This window comes from Anguilla rostrata, chromosome 13 (genome assembly GCF_018555375.3).
Source record: "Anguilla rostrata isolate EN2019 chromosome 13, ASM1855537v3, whole genome shotgun sequence".
Lineage (NCBI taxonomy): Eukaryota > Metazoa > Chordata > Actinopteri > Anguilliformes > Anguillidae > Anguilla > Anguilla rostrata.
The window spans coordinates 24,721,836-24,746,611 of NC_057945.1; the positions used below are offsets into that span (position 1 = coordinate 24,721,836).

A 24,776-nucleotide genomic window follows, 5' to 3' on the forward strand; every position below is an offset into this window, starting at 1 on the left:
GGCTGTGTAATTAACTTCCCTGTCTTCTGTTATATGTATTAGGGCTGTCTCTTCAATACAGAGAGCATATTGCTCTGTTCAGTTCTTTTGGATTTTCCAGCAATAGGATTAGGGGAAATGTAGCCAACGTTGGCTGGGATTATTAGCTGGCCTGCACATTTGAGCTTGGACGTGTTAGTGATGGTATTGCTTTCCTCTCCACTCTTTGACTGCGCTCATTAGGCATGAGTGTTGAGCATACTCACAGTGTTGCTGGTGTTGATCCATGCTGATTGGCTGGAGGGCCGCATGTAAACCATGCCTTATGATTTTAATCGTTATTTAAATTTTTATGGATTGCTGGTTTGTTCTTTGAAATACTTCCCTGTGCTTGAGGGACTTTACTTGCTCTGTTGCGCTACAGGATCAAATCTACATGTGATATGATCACTAGGTGTGTGTCTGTACTTGTGTATGCGTGTGTGAGAAAATGCAAATCGGGTCAGCAAGTCTTTATGCACAGGTTTAACCTGCATTCTCTGGCTCAAAATTCACCTGTCAGCTTGTGTGTGTGTGTGTGTGTGTGTGTGTGTGTGTGTGTGTGTGTGTGTGTGTGTGTGTGTGTGTGTGTGTGTGTGTGTGTGTGTGTGTGTGTGTGTGTGTGTGTGTGTGTGTGTGTGTGTGTGTGTGTGTGTGTGTGTGTGTGTGTGTGCATCTGCCCTGCAAACTGTAATTAGTTTATTTTAGCTGTCGCTTTCTGCTGGCTTGCAAAGCCAGACGAGCGCTGTTGGAGTGTTGCAGTCATCTGTTTCATTTCCTGCGCTACTGTTTTACCTCTCTCCTCATTTGGCCAAGGCCTGACTTCTGCTCCAACCTGGAAAGAAGGTTGGTTATGTAACAGGGCTTTCAAAACTGCCCTAGTTACCGGCTGATATCTCTCTCCCCCTCCGGCCAATCTCTCCTTTCACGTCCCCCAGGCCGAAATGGCGCTTGAAAGTAGGGTAGGATTTTCCTTCCCTCTTTCTTTTTTCCTTATCGGTTTCACTGTTGCTGTAGGTCTACTGTAACACCAGACAGCGCTCAGCGGATTAGAGGACTTGCGTCAGTGTGGGATCATTCAGTGAAAATGGGACAGGATGCACCAACTGTAAACAAATAAGCAATAAACAATATGAAAAAAGTACCCCATATCTCCAAAAACCGTGCGTGCCACCATGAAGCGCAAACACTTACAAAGAAATTTCTTTTTCATAGCAAAACATTTATAGTATAGTGGAGTGCACATCCAAACTACAGTCGCTACAAGAAAAAAGGGAGCAAAAGAAAGAAATGAAGACCGTACTCTACACTATGCCCCTTCTAGTACATTTTACAGCTTTTTTGTGGATCACAACTTTGCAAAATATACACTGGAGCACGTGTATGCGTGTGTGGACTTTCTTTGTATAGTTTCCTTGTATAGTTGCCAAATGTGCTGGGTTTGGTCTGCACCGCTGTACACAGCTCTAAGTAACAAACAGCTTATCAGCACTGGCCCAGGAGAACCCGAGGGTTCAAGGAGTATGTCAGGTGGTGTGAAATCAGGTGAGTGAAGAGATATGCTGCCAGGTTATCTCGGTGCCAGTGTAAACGGCCTCATGTAACCACGAGGACATGGACCGCTCCACTGTCAGTAAACAGTGCTTCAAGCTGTTGGAGCTCTAACTTTCTGACTTCAAAACGTAAGCACAATTGACATAAACGAGACTTGCAAGTGTAACTATTAAAGGCTGAAATGTAAGTTGTTTTCAAGCAATTTATTTTTTAAAAACTTGCTTGACATCTTTTGCCATAATTAGTTTTGCTGAAAGCTTTGCTCGTTCACATATAACATTATGCACTTTGTTGTCATGTAAAAATATTTAATTCAGTTTATAATTGTTTTCCCCATTTTCGTAGCGCTCGTTCTACTGCCGGCTTACCGAAGACAAGAAATCAGAAAAGTTCTTCAAGGTGTTCTATGAGCGGATGAAGCTGGCTCAGCAGGAGATCAAAGCCACAGTGACAGTCAACACTAGTGACTTGGGAAGCAAGAAGAAGGACGATGACGCACCCGACAAGGATGAGAAGCCCATGCGCAAGAAAGGTCAGAGGTCACATGGGACAATTTGCATTGCTGTGGTGTAAGAAGGTCACTGTCTCTCCCCCACCTGTCTATGGAGAGCTGGCTGTACAAAGTGCAAAGGCACTAGTAAATATTTGCTGACAGGATCATGCATCATGTCATTAATCTTTTAGAGCCATAGCTGTACATCCCAGCAAACAAAAACCCTTCTGATTATGAAAACCTAGTATGTCCCTCATAACACAAACAGAAAAACATCCCAAAACCTGTGTCGGTGTAAGATGCTAACAGTTTACTTCGCTCTGTCCGATGAAAGGGGCATACCACTTCAGTCTGTTTGTTTTGCTGTGAGCTATGGTCTGTTTGTTCCTGACTTCTCCCAACCCTGTGTAAACAGTGAAGGATGTAGCTGCCGTGGTGACGGAGGAGGTCAGAGAGCAGCTGCTGGAGGCCTCATCAGTCACCAAGAAGGCCTTCAACACGTACCGCCGCGAGGCCGACTCGGAGGAGCACCTGGCGTCAACCGACAGCCAGCCTAGCGCAGCTGACAAGGGCCAGGAGGATGGCGAGATGAGCGTCATCATCACCATCATGCAGCCAATCCTGCGCCTCATGCAGCTCCTGTGCGAGAACCACAATCGTGAGCTGCAGGTCAGCCAGCCACCAGGGGGGGCTCTCCCATTTACTAGACTGAAATAATAAACTCCTCGACTCAATGTATTCTGAGGGCCAGATGTTCTTAGATTTGCGACTAGTTTCAGAGGCAGATATGACGCATTCTACCCCAGAAACATGTTATCTGGTGTAAAGAGCTGTATGTGCAGTTTGTGTTCCCATTCCATCCCAGCAATAGGCAAGCTCCTTGCAGCATTACACTATCTCACATCCGGTTCATTTCAACCGACAATTGCCGCTGCAGCTGGAATGCCAGAGTCCGCGTTTTTCCATACGCTGTCCGTAGTGCTGGATACGCTCTTTCGGCACACAAACAGATTCATCGGTTTCCTTACATACAATGAAGATATTCAATGCACTAAACAGGAGTTTTTGGACTGCACCTTTTAAAGGGATATTTAACTTTGGTATGACACAAGTAATCATGTGGAGCTTACCTCATTGTATTTGCATAGTATGAATACCAGCAACGTCAGTTCTCCCTGTTGACCGTTGACCATTGCGATTGCGTACGCGCCAACATACACTCGTCAGAAGTTTTATGTATGTACATGTGGCCCTGAATGACTGCCCCCGGTAAGCTGCAGCCCTGGTAAATATGCACCGCCAGACAGAAATGAAAACGGATGCAGATGTCACATGATTAGTCTGGTTTCACTATGCAGTGGATGCTGTACTTTCAGAGTTCAATTCCGTAGGTCCAGAATGGAGAAGCTTTTCAGTTCCAAGGGTAAGGCCCTATAGACTAGAACAAATGTCTTAAAATAAGGTTAAATAGGGTTAGGTCCTCTTGGTCAAGATGGAGGAACAGGTTTCAGTTCTGTGGTCAGTGGAGTCCTTGTTCAGTAGTTTAGACAGAGTTCAGCATCCTGGTTTCAGTTGTTCTTAGTGATGGCCTAGGTGATGGGTAATGACCCACTGCCACGTACTGTCAGCCTGCAAAGTTTTCTACTGATGAGTTAATTCTTTTGCCAAACAGTTTTGCAGTTACATAAAAAACCTCTGACTGGAACTCATTAGTTTATCTCGCTATCTGAGGTTTCCTTGGATTGTGTGACTTTGATATTTGTGACCCGTGACCCCTGGAGTTCCTGATCTAGATCATGTCCCATTTCTGAACTGTGGTCCACCCACACAGCACATAAACTGTTCTCCCCCTGTTCTCTTTGCCCCTTAGAACTTTCTTCGCTGCCAGAACAACAAGAATAACTACAACCTGGTGTGTGAGACGCTGCAGTTCCTGGACTGCATCTGCGGCAGCACCACGGGGGGCCTGGGCCTTCTGGGGCTCTACATCAATGAGAAGAACGTGGCGCTCATCAACCAGACCGTCGAAAGCCTGACAGAGTACTGCCAGGGCCCCTGCCACGAGAACCAGGTGGGCTACACGCATACACTGAAATGCACTCGCTCATACACATACACACACACACACACACAATAACACACAGACACACGCACATGAACACTCTTATATTTCATACACATACACACCTGTACTCACAAAAGAACGCGGTCCCACACACACACGCACAGAAAAAAAAAAACATTTTTAATTTGTTCCAAAATCTGCTCAGCTCTGTTGGTCTTATTGGTAACACTTATAAAGTTATAATCTTGCATAGTAAAACACAACTGCCACTTGAGTTATGCATGCCTTATTTGGAAGAGGCTCCAGCTCCTTTGCCTTGTGATTTCAGGTGGTTCAGGGCACAGTGTACTGTTCAAATACAATCATGGCCATTGTTTGTTTTTCCTCATGAGACGATGGGCTGCATAATTTTTTGCTTCTGTAGAATTGCATCGCCACTCATGAGTGCAATGGCATTGACATCATCATCGCCCTGATCCTCAATGACATCAACCCTTTGGGGAAGAAGAGAATGGACCTTGTGTTGGAACTCAAGGTGGGTTGGTTGCTGTCACCAACTGTCTATATTGCTTTGTTATACCAGCAGCTCCTTTTACATTAATATCACTGTGTGACATTCTATCATTAATATCACTTAATATCCTAATCAGTGCCCAGTCTAATTTTTCACAAACCCACAGAACCAGCTAAATTCGCATGAGGATTGTTGCCAAATAAAGCTGAAAATCCTATAACCTGCCAGTTTTGTTTTATTTTCTTCAAACCAAGATTTAACCATGAATAAAGATTTAGTTGCTATTTTCTTTTCAGTTTCTGCTTTATGCTATAAAAGTGCAAGAATTGAAAAGTGTAAATGGATATATTTCATATTTCTGTACTATGATGATCCTTATGTGCTTTTTGGTCTCTTTCCCTCCCCTAGAACAACGCATCCAAGCTGCTGCTGGCTATCATGGAGAGTCGCCATGACAGCGAGAATGCCGAGAGGATTCTCTACAACATGAGGCCCAAAGAACTGGTGAGCCCAATGAGTTGGCAGGCTGCTGTCCCTGCCAGTAGAGCAACCAGTTGTGATATCTATGTTCTACACCAAAACACAACAAAGGACAGGTCATTAGTCTTCATGAGGGGGGAAGATGAAATGTGATGTGAGCATATGTCAGTAAGGCCCAATGGCCCTAGAATGCGCCAATGGGACCCTCCCTTTCAGGGGTCTCTATGGAGATCTTGCATTGATTGACAAGCCAATCCCCGGGTGCCATTTGCAGGTGGAGGTGATCAAGAAGGCCTACCTGCAAGGGGAGGTGGAGTACGAAGAGCCCAGTGAGGATGAGGAGGCCCAGGATGAGCATGCTGCCTCCCCTCGGAACGTAGGCCACAATATCTACATCCTTGCTCATCAGGTAGGCAGCTGGCCACGTGGAGCTCAGACACTTCATATGTAGAGAGAGCTGAAACCTGGTCTCTCGGGTTTGGAAAAAACAGAACAGGACTGAAAGTGATTGAATAGACATTTTTTAGTATTTCTGCTCCATTGTTGAGACCTCAGTGTGCCGTGGGTTCATTCAAGTTATGTTCCCGTTGAAGCTGTTATGACTGAGCAGTTCCCCTCATTTAATAGCTTTCACGTAAGTTTCTAAAAATGAGCCAACGCTCCAAGCGAAGCGAAGCCTGCTCGCTGGCCCAAGGCCTTTCAGGTGCGAAAAGTCGGGGCTCTGCAAATCATGCACACACAAAAAAAAAAAAATAAGTCAGCAAGCGGGAAACCGCAGATGTTAAACCACACTGCTGTCAGCCCTCGCACCCGTGTGCGCAAACCAAACGGACCCGGCTCGGGAGGCTCAGCCAGACCGCCTCAGTTTCAGTCTGGGCTGGTTTTTTGGGTTTCAGTAATGCCTGCAGCACGGTGCCAGGTAGGCCTGGCTGCAGTGCGGCTGATGGTACTTTCCAGCATGCACTGTACTATCTGCGTACAGTAAATCTGTGCTCTGTGGGGGAAGCTACAGGGCTGGACTGCGCTGTACAGACACTCGCTTCCACTGGTGTGCAACTCCAGGGGTGGGGAAAGTTTGGGAGCACTCACCGGTCCATCTATACATAAACATACACGTACATATACACATGAACACACACACACATGCAAAGACAAAGATGTACATGAACACATACTCACAAACAAACCTGTGTATGTATACACACATACACACAAAGACAAAGATGTACATGAACACACACAGACAAACCATACATGCACTCACGTACACACACATACACGCAAAGACAAAGATGTACATGAACACACCCTCACAGACAAACCTGTGCATCTGTACATGCACACATATATTAACATGTACATAAATCACATGCACCAAAAGACAAATATGGGCACAGTCACTCACAGGCATATATACGAACGCGCACAGACGCACATCCACACAAACAAAACACACATGTATGGATATCTTAATTATGCAAATTTTATATTACATTACTTTAAAATGACCTTTGTTTCATAGGAATCCTGTAAATGCATACATTTAGGTACCGTATAACATTGATAAATATCTATGATTATATCTTAAAATTGTCAATATATACCTGCCAGATCAGGTATATTGATCATGTTTTGTGGGTCAGTATACCTGATCTGGCAAACAGACAGGCACAAGCATAATCATAACCTTGTATTCCATAGCTTTATTTTTGCATTATCCTTTCTGATTTGCATTATTTAATGGTTCTCTGATGAGCTAAGCACCAGTGCAGTGAAAATATTTAAATATTTATTTTTTACTTCATTTATTGTGTTTATTATGTATAATTAAACAAAACCATTATTACATTGTCAATGTCTGTTCAAGGTCAGGCAGCATATATTGACCAAGCTTATCTCAAGTAATATAGTAGTTGAAGTAAGTATATATTTGGCATTTTTGTACCTGCTGAGAACACACTTTTATATTGAAGTACTTTGAATGCCCTAATGGTCTTGTATGAAAAGATTATTTTCTGATATGAACATTAAGAAACATGACAGTGCCTTAGTAATTGCATTTTCAGAGACTTTAATGACAGTCCCCTATCATATCGCAATGGGTGATGTTTCTAAATCTACTAAACGTATCCTGCTCTGCAATTTTCTTCAAAATACAAAAAAATTGATAAAACCATATATTTATTTTTATTTAAAAAATGTATAGATGTAAATTTTCAATAAACGTAAAGCTAGTAGTGTAATGTAAAGATTTAACATGAGTCAAAAGTTTCTTGCATTTGTGGATCTCTAGTTGCAAAGTTGTTTTGATCTTACGGGGAAGTACACACAGCCCGTTATTTTTATGCAGTTTTCCAGCTCCGACCATCAGCTTGAAACTTGCTTTCCTATCTAATTTTACTGCTGCGAATTAACAAGCAATCTTTATTTAACTGCCTGATATAACACGTTAACATTTTATCTCTAATAACTTTATTTCACCCTCATTCAACTGCATAACCTCTCTTCCTATTAAATCTCTATTAATTCTATGCGACAAAAAAAGTGCAGTGTTTCACTCCAGGAAGAGGGTACATGATGCTTAGCGCGTAGAGTAATATTGAAACCTGTCTGTACGTCAATGGGCATTTCTCATAATGCATTTTTTCCTATGACATCAGTGGGTCAACATGTGATGTGGAGCCATCATTAACTATAGAGCCGTCTGTAGCTTTAACTGTACCTTTCGGTTCTTAAATGTTCACCACGTTGCACTTCCGATGGAAATATTCTGGAGTTTCCTGAGAAAATAAACATTAAAAAAGTAACGTTATGGCATTTGAGAAATCAGTCATTCGTAAAGGATTATAATTGTTATAGGAATTTTGCATGCAGGCATTGGAACATGGAGATTTGGGACAAGCATTTGCCCGCAAACTTCTTCAGCATGTGCAAAGGTTCCAACCTTCAAATTCTCTCATTTTACCCCCAATCTCTCCTGCTGCAAATTTCACAGCTGGCACGACACAACAAGGAGTTGCAGGCCATGCTCAAACCTGGAGGCACTTATGGAGAGGGAGACGAGGCCCTGGAGTTCTATGCCAAACACACGGCTCAGATCGAGGTCAGTGCCCGCACACGTGGGGTTCTGGCGGCTCCAATGCATCTCTGCATTCATCAGTGTCTCTTTAGGTCTGTGACTGTGTTCCTTCACTGCTCTTGAGTTCTCCCCAAGGTTATGCAGTCAGATTGTCTTTTCTTTATTCAGCTGTTATTTCTTTTGAAAAGAAAGTGCACTTCAGTGTATCAAATTCTAAATTGTTTCATGTAAACTTGGACAGACTGCTGCTTGCTAGGTGAAATGTTTGAAGTAGTGCACAGGGCGTGGGGTGGTCTTGCTGTTTTTTTCAAGGCTGCTTTCAAACCTGCTTTTACTTGTTAAAAGTGCTGAACATCAATGGTACGACCTATATCTTTGTCCCAGGTATAACTCATAATCCAAAGCAAACTCTCATGTGAAACTACAAGACATGCGTGGCATACTGAACTGCTTGTGAACTGCAGATGGAGTCCTCCTGTTTTTTGTCCTTCCCTTTCAATTTCTGTCAGATTTTCTGTTGAGCTCAGAACACGAGAGAACACCTAATTGAAAGGAAGTCTCAGTCTCCATTGATTTTGTTATTATTCTTATTCCTAAACCCTGGGGTCCTGGCTGGCGTAGGGCCTACATAAGCATCCCTTAATCTGAAGTAGTCATGGCCTGCAAGGTGTGTGGATTAGTCCAGGAGCTCTCGGTCCAAGGGCTCAGGGCCTATCAGGGCCTGTGTATGTTTCCCCAGGCCTGGTGCTAGAGTAGTCAAGCCCTGCCAAATAGGGCAACGCAGTGACAGGGCTCTTGTGTTCAGATCGTGCGGCTGGATCGCACCATGGAGCAGATAGTCTTCCCGGTGCCCAACATCTGCGAGTTCCTCACCAGCGAGTCCAAGCTGCGTGTGTACTACACCACGGAGCGCGACGAGCAGGGCAGCAAGATCAACGACTTCTTCCTGCGCGCCGAGGACCTCTTCAACGAGATGAACTGGCAGAAGAAGCTGCGAGGTACTCAAGAGGCTACCGGTAACACGAAAGCGGTTCCCTGTGCGTTCCTTTCCCTATCTCTCGCCTAGTAGCTCTTTACATGCCCTCCTGTCCTCCCTGACCCCCCCCCCCCCCACCCCCAGCACCCCTCCCAGAGCAGCTCCAGGTTTTGGTTTGCAGTCAGTGAAACGAACTGCTCTGGACATGGGGGCGATGGGAGGACTGAGGATGTGTAAATGTGATAAGTTAGATGCTTAAGATAATTTAGAGCATTCTAGCATGCTAGAGCATATGTAAATATATCAGTTTGATAAGTTTGAGGAATTTTGTGCTGCCGTCGCCTGCTGCCCTCTCAGCGCTTTGTCTACAGTTCTCTGGTCTCGCAGTGAGCATGTTCATGTGAAAGAAACACGGCTTTTTTCATGTATAACAATAAAAATAAAAAAAATCTGTTCTGCCCATACATAATGCTTGTTTAAATTGAGAAATGAAACCTAAAATAATCTACTTAAATGAGCGGTGTAACTAATCCTCTACACTGCCAGCCCTTTGAGGTTATTAGACATACGATGTCTGTCTCATCTGATTGATTCAGAAAGCAGAGATGGCGTGCTACGATCGCTGTCAGGTTGGCACAAGCAGTCCTTCTCTTTGTGCATCAGAAAAGCATCACTTCAGTGGGTTAATCTTTCCTCTCAAAAGCAGACTGAGACCTGCTGCCAAACTGCCCCCCGTGGCCAAGTGCTTGGTTCAGGGTCGGGGTCTAGGCTTGAAGGTTATAGCTAAGTGCAGCCCATCTTTCCTGAAGGAGTTCAGTAGATTTAGAGTGATTTTTTAAACCATGAATGCCCCTGTCCCCTCACTTTGGAGAGATGAAGCTTTTTATATATATATATATATAGTTATTTCCTTACTACTGACAACGGAAGCATTGCATATGATGTGTACGTGCATACAGACAAGTATGCATATTTTTTTCCTGATTGGTTTAAAATGGTTTTGAATGCTCACTCTCAGCCAAGGAAATCCCCATCGAGGGGTGGAATCCAAATTTTGTTTGGCAGATTCAGCCGCTGGCTTTGAAGTGGTATGACTTATTGCTGTGTCCCTGCAGTCACAAAAAACCAGTTTGAGTGGTTTTCAGTAGGGGGCCTGTTTGGTTATATTTGGTTCCATTCTGGTTAGTAACAGCTTTCACACAGAACCCAACTCGCCATGGCTGAGAGCTTTGAGAATGAACCACGCAAACCAGTATAAAATTTCACCCCCCTCGTTTTGAGTTTTAAATTCAAAATCAAACAAAGTAAAAGCTATACCTTATTATATGACATAACTGTGTGTTGCATTTGCAAATGTGTCACCAGGCTCAGTACGGGGTTACAGATGTCTTGCATCTTTTGTGCCCAGTGGTATTCTTGCAAGGGTTGGGTTCCTGTGGCATGATTCCTAGACACTGACCCCTTCAGCCAACTTAAATTTCAGTTTTCAGGACCTGATATTTGCCAGCCAAAAAATGTGTATAGTAGTGAAATGACTTTTTGGGGAAAATGAACTGGATTAAACAATATGAATAGATTTTATATAATGTGAAATACTACGTGCATGAAAGGAAGAGCCCTGTGGCAGATTTTCATTGCCTTTATGACGCATTGGTTTGGTGACCACTTTATCCTGAGAACATTTAAATTGTTGAACTGTGCATGTGCATGCGACAGCAGTGAGTGTGGAGGGTTAAATAGAGCTGAGTTCATAATTTGAGGTGTGTAGTAATTTGTGGTGTGCCTGCTTGCACATTAATAAAATTATCAGTTTTTGGGGAGGGGGCAATGGTGTGGTCCAGTTTGTGAAGGCCATGTGGTTTCTCCCTCCAGCCCAGCCCGTCCTGTACTGGTGTTCCCGAAACATGTCCTTCTGGAGCAGCATCTCCTTCAACCTGGCCGTGCTCATGAACCTGTTGGTTGCTTTCTTCTACCCATTGGACGGCATCCGTGGAGGCAAGTCTGTCCTGTACATTCACAAATTGATAATGGATTATGTTTGAAATGTGGCCCTGCGAGCAGCTTATCTAATTTATGCGATAGTGCTTCTTCCATGTGGTAAATAATCTTCATTTAACCAGGTAGGTCCAATGAGAGCTTAGTTTGCATTAGCAATGATTAACCTGGTGAATCAAGGTGAGGCGGGAATGCAAGGGACTTTGCTGCCAGTCATATTTTACATGTTTCTACTTTTTGTGGAAAAAGCACTTAAAGATAGTTTTTAGTAGCCATACATTTGAGGAGGGTATTTGAGTTCATTATGAGCTTTGAATGGTTTCACTGAGGTAAATTCTGATCCAGTGAAGCAGGATCGCAGTACACGGTGTGTTTAATGCTAGCTTTTCCGTTGTTTTGATCAGAAATGGCTTCACGGCTGTGGAAGGCATCCTGTTTATAGCAGTCATTAAGCCTCGAGAAGATTTCACTATATTTATTTATATGATGCATTTACATTTATTCACTTGCATGAAGGTTGGTTTATGTGTGTGTGCGTACGTGCTTGCATTAGTGTATGTATGTATGCTTGTTTGTGTATCTATCTGTGTGTAGGAATGCGTGTTTCATGTATGCATGTGTGTGTGTGCATGTGCGTGCATGTGCCTGTGTGTGTGTGTGTGCGCACGTGTTTTTGAGGGTCTAAATGCATAGTGTGAGTGTGTGTGTATTTTTGAGGGTCTAAATTCATTGTCTGTGCGTGTGCGTATGCGCGTGTGTGTGAGTGAGTGACTGCTTATTGGTGTTTGTGTGTGAGTGTTTCCTGTCCTGTGTGCCACAAAAAATCTGTCAGAAAACAGGAAACAGGAGGAAGTGACTCAGACCACAGAGCTGAAGTGGAGTGCACATTCACAGTGTGACATTAGCTTTTCAGAAACCTACCTTTTAATGGACCTAAAACTGGGTCACCAAATAGTGCGAAGTCATGTGATTCCGCCACACTGCGTCAATGCTTTGTTTATATAACTTTTTATACATTATCCATTTATAGAGCTCTGTATTTACTGAAGTAAATCAAGCTAAGGACCTCGCTGATGGGCTCAATAGCAGTGCCCCTCCTCCTTGGTCTCTGGGCAGAAACCCAGCAGCCTAACCACTAATCTACACCACTTCCTAGAGTTCCTTGGAATTGAAGAATTGACGGTTGCTGATGTATGCACACAGGGTATTGCACACCCCCTGTTCAGAAAGAGAAGGGACTTCTGGTTTTCAGCAACGCGGCCCTCCTCTGACGCTTGAGTGCCCTGGTTTACCTCTCCCTTACAGTATTCCTGACCATATGACAGAATCCTTGTCATGACCTGACCTGGTTATCGATACTTTGAGAGCTGAATGCCCGTCACAAATGCGTCACCTGATGCCGGCTTTCTAAATCTTCACTTAAGGCTCTCGGCTATGGGCCACTTCACTCCTGTTAATTGGGCATTTGTGTTACTACCTGCCAAGGTGCTGCTTGTGGTTGCAATCAGGGCCCCTCAGCCGGCTTTGGGTAGAAAATAGGACGCAGAGATGTGGGTTTCCAACTCTTACCGTCAGTTCTGCAGACATGTTAATCCCTTTGGATGTGCCAACAATGGAAACATTCAAGACTGAAATCTGCCAATTAGTTCCTTCATGCCTTTTCTTCCTTAATGTGATTTTGTGTTTTGGGATCCTTACTGCCTTCATTTAAAGCCAATTACACCCATTTAGATAACTGAATTCCTCTTTACAAGGTAATGTCTAAGTGCATCTGTAAATATATTACTGATGTTCCTTTTGATGAGTTTAAGGCCAGGGGGACACCCTACTGTCCTCGACTCGTGTTTTCAGACATAGTGAGGGTGGTGGGTAGAGGGGGTTTTCAGGAGCCTATGGAAAATGAGTCCTGTTATGAAAGTGCTGGAATGCTTTTCTGTGTGTGTGTTTTCGCAAACGGTGTTAAAGCCCCAGATAGTGGGTGTGAGTGGAGTGGGTGGATTGTTAGCGGTGTCAGTATTGAAGTTAAGGGAAGCAGTTTGGTTTGAGTACCTGTTCTTCTCTCATGCTTCTGTTTTTCTTCTCTCTTTTTTCTCTCTCGGGCTGCTTCTTTCTGTCTCCGGTCTGCGGTGTTGTTTGTACCCACAGCCATGAGGTCTTTCTTTGTCTCAGTGGAGATGCGCAGGGAGAACGGCTACATTGTGATTCACATAAACTTTCGATTGTTCGCTCTCGGGTAAAGCAGCGCGGTCCCTTTTGTTCCAGACTCCCTCGGCAGCGCAGAAAAAAGAAGTCCTTTTTGCTCGGAGCTAGAAGGCGCCGCTCGCCTTGTGCAGTGTCTGAGCTTTTCTGAAATCCCAGCGTAACACTCCATCTGATGGAGCAGGCTGCTGCTGGCGGCGCAGTGCATTTCAGGACACACAAACCGGGGGAGACGGAGGAGCAGAACCAATCGAGCAGCCATTGCGCAGATAAAATGTTCACGTCACTGATAATACCGCTGCAATGAATCTCTACCTGGCCGTTAAGTGCTAATCCCTGCAAATGCAAACTAGGTGTTTATCAGTGCCTATGCTAGAGAATGATGTCTTCTAAAGAAGGTAAACCATTAAGAACCGCAGTCTAAATCCTTATATGGTACACTTTTGGAATGTTAATTATATATTTATTTATGGACAATTAATATCTGTCTGTTTAGCTCTGTATCATTTATTGTATGTCTGTCATCTATCTACACCATTTTTTGTCAGCCTGTCTATGAATTTATTTACAGCATTACTACTGTATACATAAGGAGCACACATTTGAACTCTACTTTGAGCAATTTAGACAAACCTGGAAACCAGTGTAAGTAGTCAGTGAGTCAGTGGAAGTGTACAGACATTCCTATTGTCCAGAAGCCTGTCGGCAGCCCTGATTTACAGACGGTCACATGAAGGCCTGCATACCTTTGACCTGGTGCAGCTGTGCTGCGAGTGGCTCCTGGTGCCTCCACCCTCCTGCAAACAGCGCTGGAACGTGGATATGGAAATTAGATAAGAGCCCTGGAACTAGGTCAGTCCGCGCTGGCTGCTGGTGCACAGGGCCGTACATGAGGAGCGCACGTTTGTCACGGCTGACTTTGCAGCTGGGTAATCTGGCCCGGCTCAGGAAGTGGACAGAGTGCATGTCCCTTTTAAAAAAACGCTTTGGGTTTTTTTTTTTTGTTGTTTTTTTCTTTTCCCCGGGAGTTAAGATCGGGCTGTGAGAGAGGCAGCCAGTGGTGATTTGTGTTGTCCTCCTGTAACCCGGGGAGTGCGGGAATGGGAGGGCAGATGAGCGGGGTTTGGGATGGGAACCTCTCTCTCGAGGGAGCACGTCAGTCTCTGGTTCAGCTGGTTCTCTGTGCCTGGAGCTTTAGCGCTGTGTTGTCAGCCCCAGGACCCAGGGTGCCACACGGACCGTCGCTCATGAATCTTTCAGGCGCGTCTGTATTTTTAGCGGCGGCAGTTATGTAACTGCCACCTGTCATGTGATCCCCTCATGGAGAGGAGAGGGTGGGGGAGGAGAGCTGCACGCTAGCTCAAATAATGCCTTGGAAACACACACACACACACGTACACACGCGCACACACACACACATGTATGCACACGCGTACACACATGCGCACGTATGCACACGTGTACACACGTACACCACGCACACACACACGCCCACACGTATGCACATAAACACGCGCACACACATGTGCACAGGCACAAACGTGTGCACATGCACACACACACATGCACACACACAAACCAGCAGAAGGACTACTGTTACAATCCATCATTTTGAGATGTGAACTTCCCTCATTTTGCTCGTTTGCCGCTGAACATGACAGTGAGTTTGGGCTTGGCAGCATGTGAGGCGCTGACCTTGGTGACACCAGTCCGTGACTTACCCAGGGATTTAGAGAGTTCCACCCTAATGTCTCACAGAGGTACAACACACCCCACTGTGACACTCTTTCCCTGTTATGTAACCCCTCTCTTTTAGTTCACAGCTCTCCCTGCCAGTGCAGAATGCAATAGACCATACTTAGCTCGCTAGGAAAGGAAATTATTAAAGAAACATGTGCACTGTTCTCATAGTCAGGGTTTTCATTTTAAATGCACAAAAAAATGCAGTATCACAATTTATAAAGACAGATCTGGGTGCTTCTGGAGGCAGAGCAAATTATATTACAATATATACCGGCTCCAAACTGTCTGGTGGCCCCCAGATGAGTGACAGAGAGACGTGTATGTCTGCCTGTCATTTCATCAATAATCTGAACCCCTTCTCCACTCAAGTCTGTGCTATAGTTACCTCAGTATGCTTGTCTCATGTTGTAATGTATAGCATTATCCAGATACGAATGAATGCAGATATCAGTACTGAATGTTAGTATGCATTTTAGAATGGAAGAAAATTTGATACCTATTTATGAGCACACTCTTATTTGACAGATATTCAGAATTTAATCCAGTTAAATGTAGTGTTCAGTAGATATAAATAATTGCAAGTAGCCTATTTCAAGATCAAACAAAGTTGCCTGAAGTGAACTTTAGCAATTATAAAGTACAAAATATCTCTCTAGGTCTCTTACATGCTCACTAACTAGTTCCTTTGAGACAGAGACATGATACTACAGCTGTGAACTTTGTGCAAGAAGACAGTTGTGCTGTGCTTGGGAAATAGCACATACAATTTCAGTGAAATGGATTTATATTTTATTAGAAATTTGTTTTGAACAGTTGAATTTGGTTTATTATGTACTATTTTGGATATTTAAATACTGAAAAGTTTTTTGAGATTTTGTATATGGGAAGGGATGCAGGTTTTGCTTTTTTTGTGGTAGGGGTGGCCAAAGTTTTATTTTTAAATAGACCCCAAAATTACCACTAGTTAAACCTGATCACATTTTGGGTCCTGCTCTGTCCCTCAGGCACTCTGGAGCCCCATCTGTCAGCCCTGCTCTGGACGGCCATGTTGGTGTCCCTGGCCATTGTGATCGTCCTGCCCCAACCCCACGGCATCCGGGCGCTGATCGCGTCCACCATCCTCCGCCTAATCTTCTCCGTGGGCCTGGAGCCCACCCTGTTCCTGCTCGGTGCTTTCAATGTGAGTGTGTCAGGCAGGGCTAGGCCCAAGCCCAGACCCCTCCTCCTCCTCCTACATCATCTGGCTACACTTTTGTCAGCCCAAGCAGTTTCCTCTGCCCCTTGTTACTCATGGAGGTTTGGTGTGTAATGCGTCACTGGCACATTCCAGAGACGGGCTGTTACAGCCACTGGCTGAGTCAGTTGAACCTCTGGAGGAATGGCCGATTCAAATGCTCTCACTAGGACTCGTTCTCCAAAGCTCTTCCTTGAGGCCGAAATTTTAAATATTAACAGTAAAGCAGGTGAACACTCTTAGCCATATCATAACACAGTGCTCCCATCCTTCAATGGCTTTAAGACCTGAATTCTGTGTGTGCACTGCCTATGCCTTTAGGCAAGGTCATGTAGATGAATATCCAGCCTGACTATACATATACAGTATCTGATTCTGTCTGTTTGAAACCCTAAAGGTCTGCAATAAGATCATCTTCCTGATGAGTTTTGTGGGGAATCGTGGGACATTTACCAGGGGCTACAAGGCCATGATAATGGACGTGGAGTTCCTTTATCATCTACTCTACCTTATAATCTGCAGCCTGGGAGTCTTTGTCCATGTGTTCTTCTACAGCTTGCTGGTGAGTGCATAGTTGTCAGTTTTCTCAAGTTTCCCCCTCAGGAAAGGAAGAATTGTCTTTCAGACTCGAATTGATTTCAAATATTTGCTAATATTATTTTCAGATAATCACCAAATTTGGCTTAAAGAATGTGTTTTGCATTTGTTTTAAGTCAAAGTTAAGATCATGTTGCCTGAATCCAGCCCATGGAATCGAATGTTTCACTGCTCTTATACTCCATAATGTCTCTGTTCTACTGTAATGTCTTTGAGCTCTTACACCTTTTAATATCTGTCAGGTTTTTGACAATGTCTTGTCTCCCCTCGTCCAGCTCTTTGACCTGGTCTACAGAGAGGAGACTCTGCTAAACGTGATTAAGAGTGTGACGCGTAATGGCCGGTCCATCGTCCTAACCGCAGTGCTGGCGCTCATCCTGGTCTATCTCTTCTCCATTGTGGGATACATCATTTTCAAGGATGACTTCATCCTGGCTGTAGACAGGATACCAAATAAAACCATAGGTAGAGCCTGCCAGGACCCAACCCCAAACCCCCCCCCCCACACACACACACACAAACACACACACACAACCACATGCACATCCGTCTTGCACCTGATTTATCCAATGACACTATATGTTGTCATGATTGTATCTTCTGAGTAATGCATATGGTGTATGAAGGAAGTCTATTCATTTTGCATGGGGGATCTTTCGGGCCTTGCAGTGTACCCCCATGGTACAAACACATAGGCAGTTATATCAGTATTCGGCTATCTCTATCTGCCTGTCAAATCACTACTCAGAATGTTCTCAGAACCTGAACTTGTGGGAAACTGTGATTGTTGAATGTCTCCCTGAGGATCAAAGTCTGCTCATTTCAAAACTAGCGTGGAGAGAGCAGAGATTTCCTAAAAGCATAGAAAAGCAGAGTAAAGCTTTTTTTGATGAGGCCACTCAGTGAAATCACTGATTGCGGCACCATCTAGTCCTATAAGACCCTTTATTAAGTTACATAATTGTTCAAAAACTTGACACCCTAGTTGCTTTTGATATACAGTTCATGGCTATTTAAATCTTTCAAGGAAATGTTGCCTTTTCCTGATGTTCAATTTTTTTGTAGGCAAGTGTGTATATAAAATGCAAAATTTGAATGGAAATTGATGGATAATCTGCACATACATACATGAATCTGGTGGTGATGGGTATATGTTTTCATACATTAGTTATGTTAAGCAAATTGTATTTTATTATTGTATTTTTAATTATTTCTATTTTATTTTGTGTACTTTATTCCATATTAGTGTATTTATTTTCCACCTTTTTACATTGCTTTAATTTCCTGTTGTTGCCTTGGACAGAGGGCGGAGCCAGCATGGTCGGGGACTTCCTGTCAGCTGGAGTGTGTCGGAAGGATAGCGGCGAGAACTGCTCTACAGAGGTTGTGGGGGAAGGTAAGGCTGCTGCGTTGTCATGAGGACTGGGCCTGCCATGTCCCCAGAAGCCCTTAAGTCAGCTCCCCCACCCCAGAGACTGCATGTGCCCCAGGGTAGACCGTGCTGAGCTGTAAATCTGCTGGCGCAGGCTTCATGGAAGTGTGGCCTGTTGGGTAGAAGCACTTCTCAGGCCCCATGCATCTCCAAGAGAAAAGGGGGCGGGGATCAGAGGTCATGGGTTAATATCACTCACATTGTGGCACCACCATACTGTCAAGGTTAAAGGGGATGTTTTTTTTTCTTTGAGTTTATTAATTCTGGCTCACACTAAAGAAACACTGAAATAATGGAATTTACAATTTACAGACATAAACCTGCATGTGTTAGATGCAGCACAAAAACACCACATCATAAAAGGCACAAAACACAGCGGAGATAAATATAACAAAAACAGAGAGTTCTTCTTAATGTAGATTGTTAAAAAGCCTAAAAGCAGTGGGTAGGACTGCTTTTTTAAGTCCTGTTTGTCTTGGCCCGGAAACAAGCAAGTTGTTGCTGTTGTGCAGCACCCTGTTTGTGCATGCTAGTCTGCTCTGTGGGAGCATCTTGTGCAGGGGGTGTTGTGGGTGTGCCATGTCTTCAGCAGTTCTACTGCGGCTTGTTCTCTCATGCTCTGTAGAGAAGGGAGTTTTGGCTGGAGTGAGCTGCCTCTGGAGATAGTTACGGGCCCTTTTTTTCTGGACCACTTTTTCCACCTTTTCTTGTCTTTTATTACACCTCACCAGAAGGACTCCGCTATAGTCCAGACATGGCCTTACCAGGGTAGTTGTAGATGGTGATCAGGTCGTCACAGTGTAGGCCGTGTCTTGCCAGGACAGTCAGGAAGTGGAGTCGTTTTGTGGCTTTCGTCCTTTCTTTGAGGCTCCACGTGCGTATCTCCACTAAGGTCAGAGTCCTGGTGGAAGGCAAGGTACTTTGTTGAGGTCACCAGACGAAGAGGGGGTGGTTGTGGTGGGTTCCTGGTAAAATTCTCAGCTCCTCTGACTTTTCCCATTTTGCAACATATTACTGGATGCAGCCCACTCATCCAGCTGCTTGACCTCCATCTCCATGGATGTGTCGTTGAGGATGTCAGTCTGTGGTATAAAAAAACACTCAAAACAGTTGCTTTGCCATTCTCCGCACCATCTACAGCATATATTTTCTTTGCTGATGATTTTTTCTGTCTCAGACCTTTGTTACTAAAATCCCACCACTCTTTGGGTTTCTGTCCTTCTTTTTTTTATTGAAATCCCCAAGTTTAAAAACAAATTTTGAGTTTTATGAAGACAAGAAACTGTGATGGTGCAGTATATTAGCTATATTCCCATCCCTACAAATGTGAAACTAGAATTGCTTACTTCCTATGCATTTCAAAATAAAAGTCTCAAGGGTCAGTGTGGGTGACCATGACAATTTAAACAATGTCCACTACATGACAGCCAACTGCGAGCCTGGCCTTATTACCTAATTGGTGCCCCACCTCACTAATGCTCCTTTGGCTGAATGGAAGCAAATCCCTGCAACAATGCTCAAACATACAGCATAAGGCCTTCCCAGAAGAGTGGAGGTTGGATGACAGGTATCCACATACTTTTGGCCTTGCAGTGTAGGTACATACATTTATGTACGTGGCAACAAATTACTGCATATCAAAACCATTTGCATGTTACAGTTTGCTATGAATCCCATGAACTGCTATACCTGTAGTCTGCTGTCTACAGCAATGGAGGTGAGGCTGGATGTTTTGCCTGTTATCACAGAGGAGTCGATTGAAGACACTGTGTTTCTGGTGTTTTCCAGCGATGTTCACGCAGCCGTCGGCCATGGTGATCGAGGACAAAGAGCGCACCTGTGACACCCTGCTGATGTGCATCGTCACTGTCCTGAGTCACGGGCTGCGGAGTGGAGGAGGAGTGGGGGATGTCTTGCGCAAGCCGTCCAAGGAGGTGTGTGTGTGTGTGTGTGTGCGTCTGCGTGTGTACGCATATGTGTGTTTGTGGTGGAGGGGAGGGCAGTTGGGGGTAAGGTGCCCAGAGAAGCCGGGTCGAGGACATGCCTGTTTCCTGATCATGTGACATGTCCCCAAAACCAGCAGCTCTCTGTGATGACATTTCAAGTCAAAAGGCTCCTGCGTCCTCATATGTAGCAAAACTGTATTCACAAAACAATCACCTCCCCTGCTGCTCAGGACTAAGAGCTCTCTGCATGGAATACAGCTCTGGCCGAAGATGTGGGGATCCACGTCAACAGAGAGAAATGTTAATGTCATATGTATAAGTATGTACCAAGCACTTGTGGTGAATGCGCATGATTCAGCATTCTGAAACCTGTTATCAGAGGCTAAAATCAGACCCTGTTCAACTCTTTCCGTCAGTGTGTTCACGGTGGGTTTTTTTATCAGAGGGAGCAACAGAATACAAACCCCCCATAAAAGAGCTGCCTACCCATGAATAACACTACAATTGGGCATCACAAAAAGACACAGAAAAATATAAGATCAGTGATATGTGGTTTGAGCATGGTTAGGAATCACTTGTTCGGGGATTGAGCGAGAAGCAAGGCATGCTCTTTCCTCTACTGAACAGATGATAGGGCTTTGTGTTTTATCATCCACTCTTTTGAAAGGAATAGCAGCCTGTGGCAGCAACAGGGGAACTGTGAGGTTCTACACCATCTCTGAAAGCGAGAATAAAAATGAGAACAGTTTTCTGTAATAAGAGATGCATCAGTCACTTCTTGAAACAGATTACTGCAATAAATGTATTAATTTAAAATGCACTGGCTTGGCATTGGGTGGCACCGTGGTGCAGTGGGTAACACTGTGACCTCACAGCCAGAAGGTCCTGGGTTCGAATCTGGCCTTGGCCTTTCTGTGTGGAGTTTGCTTGTTCTCTCTGTGTCCGCGTGGGTTTCCTCTGGGTATGTCGGGTTCCTCCCACAGTCCAAAGACATGCAGGTAGGCTAATTGGAGACCCTAAATTACCCATAGTTATGAGTGTATGATTGATTGGTGTGTGTGCCCTCCAATAGATTGGTGGCCTGTCCAGGGTGTATTCCTGCCTCTCGCCCAATGCACGCTGGGATAGGCTCCAGCACCCCTCGCGACCCTGCTCAGAATAAGCGGGTATAGATAATGAATGGATGGATGGCTTGGAATTGAGAGGGGACTTTTCTTTCCAAACGTGCTGCCTGCTCATCATAGTTCATTATAAAGTTTCCACATGACTGCCTAATGTTAAAACATCAGAGAATGTAAGGTGGTTAGTCTAGACACTGTCTCACCTATGTTGACATTCACCTTGGCAGGAGCCTCTGTTCGCTGCCAGGGTGATCTATGACCTCCTGTTCTTCTTCATGGTCATCATCATTGTCCTCAACCTGATCTTTGGAGTCATCATTGACACCTTTGCTGACCTCAGGAGCGAGAAGCAGAAGAAAGAGGAGGTCCTCAAAACCACTTGCTTCATCTGTGGTGAGTAGAATCTCTTCAGTCTGTACTGGATGCGTGAGCTGTTTTTGGGGCGGAGTTTCGGGTAGGTCGATGGGTGCGTCCCAAGCATGCAACAGCCGCGTGCAAGCAGTCTGCCAGGCATTGAGTAAGCAGAGGCCAGGTCGTGGGTTATTGCACAGCTGGGCTGCCTTCAGAATAAAGGATGCTTTTTTTGGTAAAGTAAACACTGGCCCCATCTGCACTGGGCCATGACCCCACAACACCCCTTTTCCCCGAAGGCTTAGTCATGGCTGCCGTGGAGGAGTACTTCCTGTTGCTCCTTGCCGCTTGAGTCAACAGCCTCAGATCAGATTCCGCAAGACAGTGCTCCCACTCGGTCTGTTCACATAGCAGTAAGCAGGGCTGCTTTCCATAAATGCATTTCCGATTACTGCTGCTTTGTCTAAGCATTATTTCCATTCTTCAGGACCCTGTTTAGTGTCATGAGGGTACTAGGATTATGGAATACATTCAAGTGTCCTGCCTGGAGAGCTTGTTTTGTGGGCTTCACAACCTACAACCAAAGGTTGTAAAAAGATGAGCCACGAGAACTTCGGCATGTAAAAAACCTCATACATTTATTTATTGCATAGAGCAGAGCAAAAGCTTTGAAGATGTAGTTAAATGTCTAAATTATTTGAAGGACTTCTGGGACATTTGCTGGCGATGTGTCCCACAGCATGACTATCTTTTAATGGAAGATATGATGGTCAATGAGACAAAACCAAAACTACAGGTACTTTAGGATTTGGCTTGTGTTCAGTCATTGTTGCAAAACCTCCATACCTCTTCGGGACGTGGCACAAGTAAGAAAGGTCACCACTTCCCCAAAAACATGTGTGCCTGTGTGTTTGCAGGACTCGAGCGGGACAAGTTTGACAACAAGACGGTCACCTTTGAGGAACACATCAAGGTGGAGCACAATATGTGGCACTACCTGTTCTTTATAGTTCTCGTGAAGGTGAAGGATTCCACCGAGTACACGGGGCCAGAGAGCTACGTCGCCCAGATGATCAGGGTATGCGCATGATCTACAAAACATCCACATCTCGCAAACAGAAATGACCAGAGGGGGGTGAGTGTGTGGAGTAGGGTGGTGTGGCGGGGGGTAATGAGAAGCGGGATTCGGAGGCTGAAAGTTTGGACTAGAAGTTTTGGGAAATGTGTATGAATGAAAGTAGCTCATAGTTCTTTTGCAACATTTGCAACTTTTTTTTTTAAATCTTTGTTTTGTTTTGTCTTTCATTTGGCCTGGGTATGGAGGTTTTCCATCATGGCAGTGTGGGTCTGGAGCCACTGTTGGAATTGCCTCATCACAGGGGTGTTGGCAGATATGCCTGGGTGTTTCTATTCTATTATATCTGATCTTTGAAAAAGTCTGTTTCCTGAGAGTAAAATTAGGTAATGTAGACAAGATGGAAATCATGGGTACGTGCCTGAGTGCACATTGTTGTTTTGCTCTCATGCACATCAGAAATATCTTCCTATGATGACAAGCAGTGCAAAAATGTTGAATCATCCCCTGATTTAATTGGCTAAAAAATGTTCTATCGCTCCAGTGGAGCTGCTCAGTGGCCAACAATTGTGGTTGTACTGGGCAGCTCCCAGGTGTGAATGTGTATGAGTGTGAAGCAGGGCGTTGCTGCAAAAGAGCATCCGTGCTCCGCGAACCTACCCTGGGTAAATAAAGGTTAAATAAAAAATAATAATAAAACCGCTCACATGATGCTGCCCACCAGCCATCTATCTTATAGCAGCCTTAACATGTCAACAGTGATGTGCCAAATTAAGAGGCTGTTATTTTATAAAAATTTCAACCCTTAAACAAAGAACGGACTCTGTGACGTGTAGAGACCAAACATTAGTTTTATATTGTTGGGCCAGTGATTTTTTCTAAATTATACTGTATCTTTTCAAAAAAGTGAGTCTACCAGCTTCTTAAAGACCTGCCATTGTATTATGTGATCTCTGTCTTGTGATGTTGAATTCCTGAGATGTTTTTTCAAGCCTGTCTGGTGTATAAATGGAAATGAGAGGCAGAGTAGCCCTGGCGTGGAATGTGTTTATCCTAGTTTCAGTCATTCTCAGCACCTTCCTTCCTAGCTGAGCACTGTGGGAAATGGAACATTTGCCTACACACCTGAACCAATGTCCATAAATTTTGTCAGAACAGAATCCATACCCACATTCAAGGGCATGCTTGGGTATTTTCCTGAAAGTATTTAATAATTATTCACTCCAGACACTATCAACCTAAAAAATGTTTTTGTTTGATTTGAGGTTGGTTCCTATGGGTATTTACTTAGAATAATTTGATTTGATTATTTACATATTTGGTCACTAGTAGAAGACTGTCACTAAGAGATTATTTGGATCAATTTGTTAATTAACAAAAATAATATAATTGTATTCCTTTCTTTCAAATCCATGTTCTTGGAGGGCCTTTTATTAGGTTTATTCATATTAAAAGTGAATGAATGTAGATCTCTTTTCTGTTTCTGACAGAGTTGAAGTTTCATATAGTGCTTTTGGGAAAAAAATTCATCAGCATTTGATTGTTATAATATGAAAATAAGTAATACCCACACACCTTTTAACTTGCTCCGAAAACCGATTTAATGGCTACTTAAAAGCTGGCTAAGACCATTGTAGGTTGAAATATTGAGACCATTAGATTTGCTTTGGGAGCACATAACGCTGAATGGGGAGTTCTTCTTTCCTTATTAATCTTACCTCATACCCCCGCACCTGTGAACTCACAGAATATTGAAATATGAAATGATTAAATACTGACTTCAAAATGTTAATATTTGTGCTCCGTAAATAGCTTTTCCAAGCGTGGCTACTTTTGTGAAGCAGCTGTCCAGTTGATGGGAGACCGTGTATCTCATCGGTGGGCGCCGTTCTGATTGATGGCAA

The 24,776-nt window shown here is 44.1% G+C and overlaps 1 protein-coding gene and 1 long non-coding RNA gene across 18 annotated transcripts in view; one reads left to right on the forward strand and one right to left on the reverse strand.

Annotated features, from left to right (window-relative positions):
• itpr1b (inositol 1,4,5-trisphosphate receptor, type 1b) overlaps positions 1 to 24,776 on the forward strand; it is a 106,021-nt gene that overhangs the window by 74,579 nt on the left and 6,666 nt on the right. For 11 of the 17 annotated variants that reach the window (XM_064306313.1, XM_064306319.1, XM_064306311.1 and 8 more), the window contains 16 exons: positions 1,918 to 2,104; positions 2,481 to 2,734; positions 3,936 to 4,136; positions 4,555 to 4,665; positions 5,053 to 5,148; positions 5,399 to 5,533; positions 8,120 to 8,227; positions 9,009 to 9,240; positions 11,052 to 11,174; positions 16,121 to 16,296; positions 16,748 to 16,912; positions 17,223 to 17,412; positions 18,251 to 18,343; positions 20,168 to 20,313; positions 21,674 to 21,839; positions 22,715 to 22,875. In XM_064306313.1, the coding sequence (XP_064162383.1) occupies positions 1,918 to 2,104; positions 2,481 to 2,734; positions 3,936 to 4,136; positions 4,555 to 4,665; positions 5,053 to 5,148; positions 5,399 to 5,533; positions 8,120 to 8,227; positions 9,009 to 9,240; positions 11,052 to 11,174; positions 16,121 to 16,296; positions 16,748 to 16,912; positions 17,223 to 17,412; positions 18,251 to 18,343; positions 20,168 to 20,313; positions 21,674 to 21,839; positions 22,715 to 22,875 (2,544 nt within the window). The remainder of the gene's footprint in view (positions 1 to 1,917; positions 2,105 to 2,480; positions 2,735 to 3,935; positions 4,137 to 4,554; positions 4,666 to 5,052; positions 5,149 to 5,398; positions 5,534 to 8,119; positions 8,228 to 9,008; positions 9,241 to 11,051; positions 11,175 to 16,120; positions 16,297 to 16,747; positions 16,913 to 17,222; positions 17,413 to 18,250; positions 18,344 to 20,167; positions 20,314 to 21,673; positions 21,840 to 22,714; positions 22,876 to 24,776) is intronic. The other 6 variants (XM_064306315.1, XM_064306321.1, XM_064306326.1 and 3 more) reach the window with 1 other exon arrangement.
• LOC135238437 (uncharacterized) lies at positions 959 to 13,559 on the reverse strand. The gene is made up of 3 exons (XR_010325118.1): positions 13,224 to 13,559; positions 7,847 to 7,904; positions 959 to 1,124 (listed from the first exon to the last, which is right to left on the reverse strand). It is a non-coding gene; the product is annotated as an uncharacterized LOC135238437 (long non-coding RNA).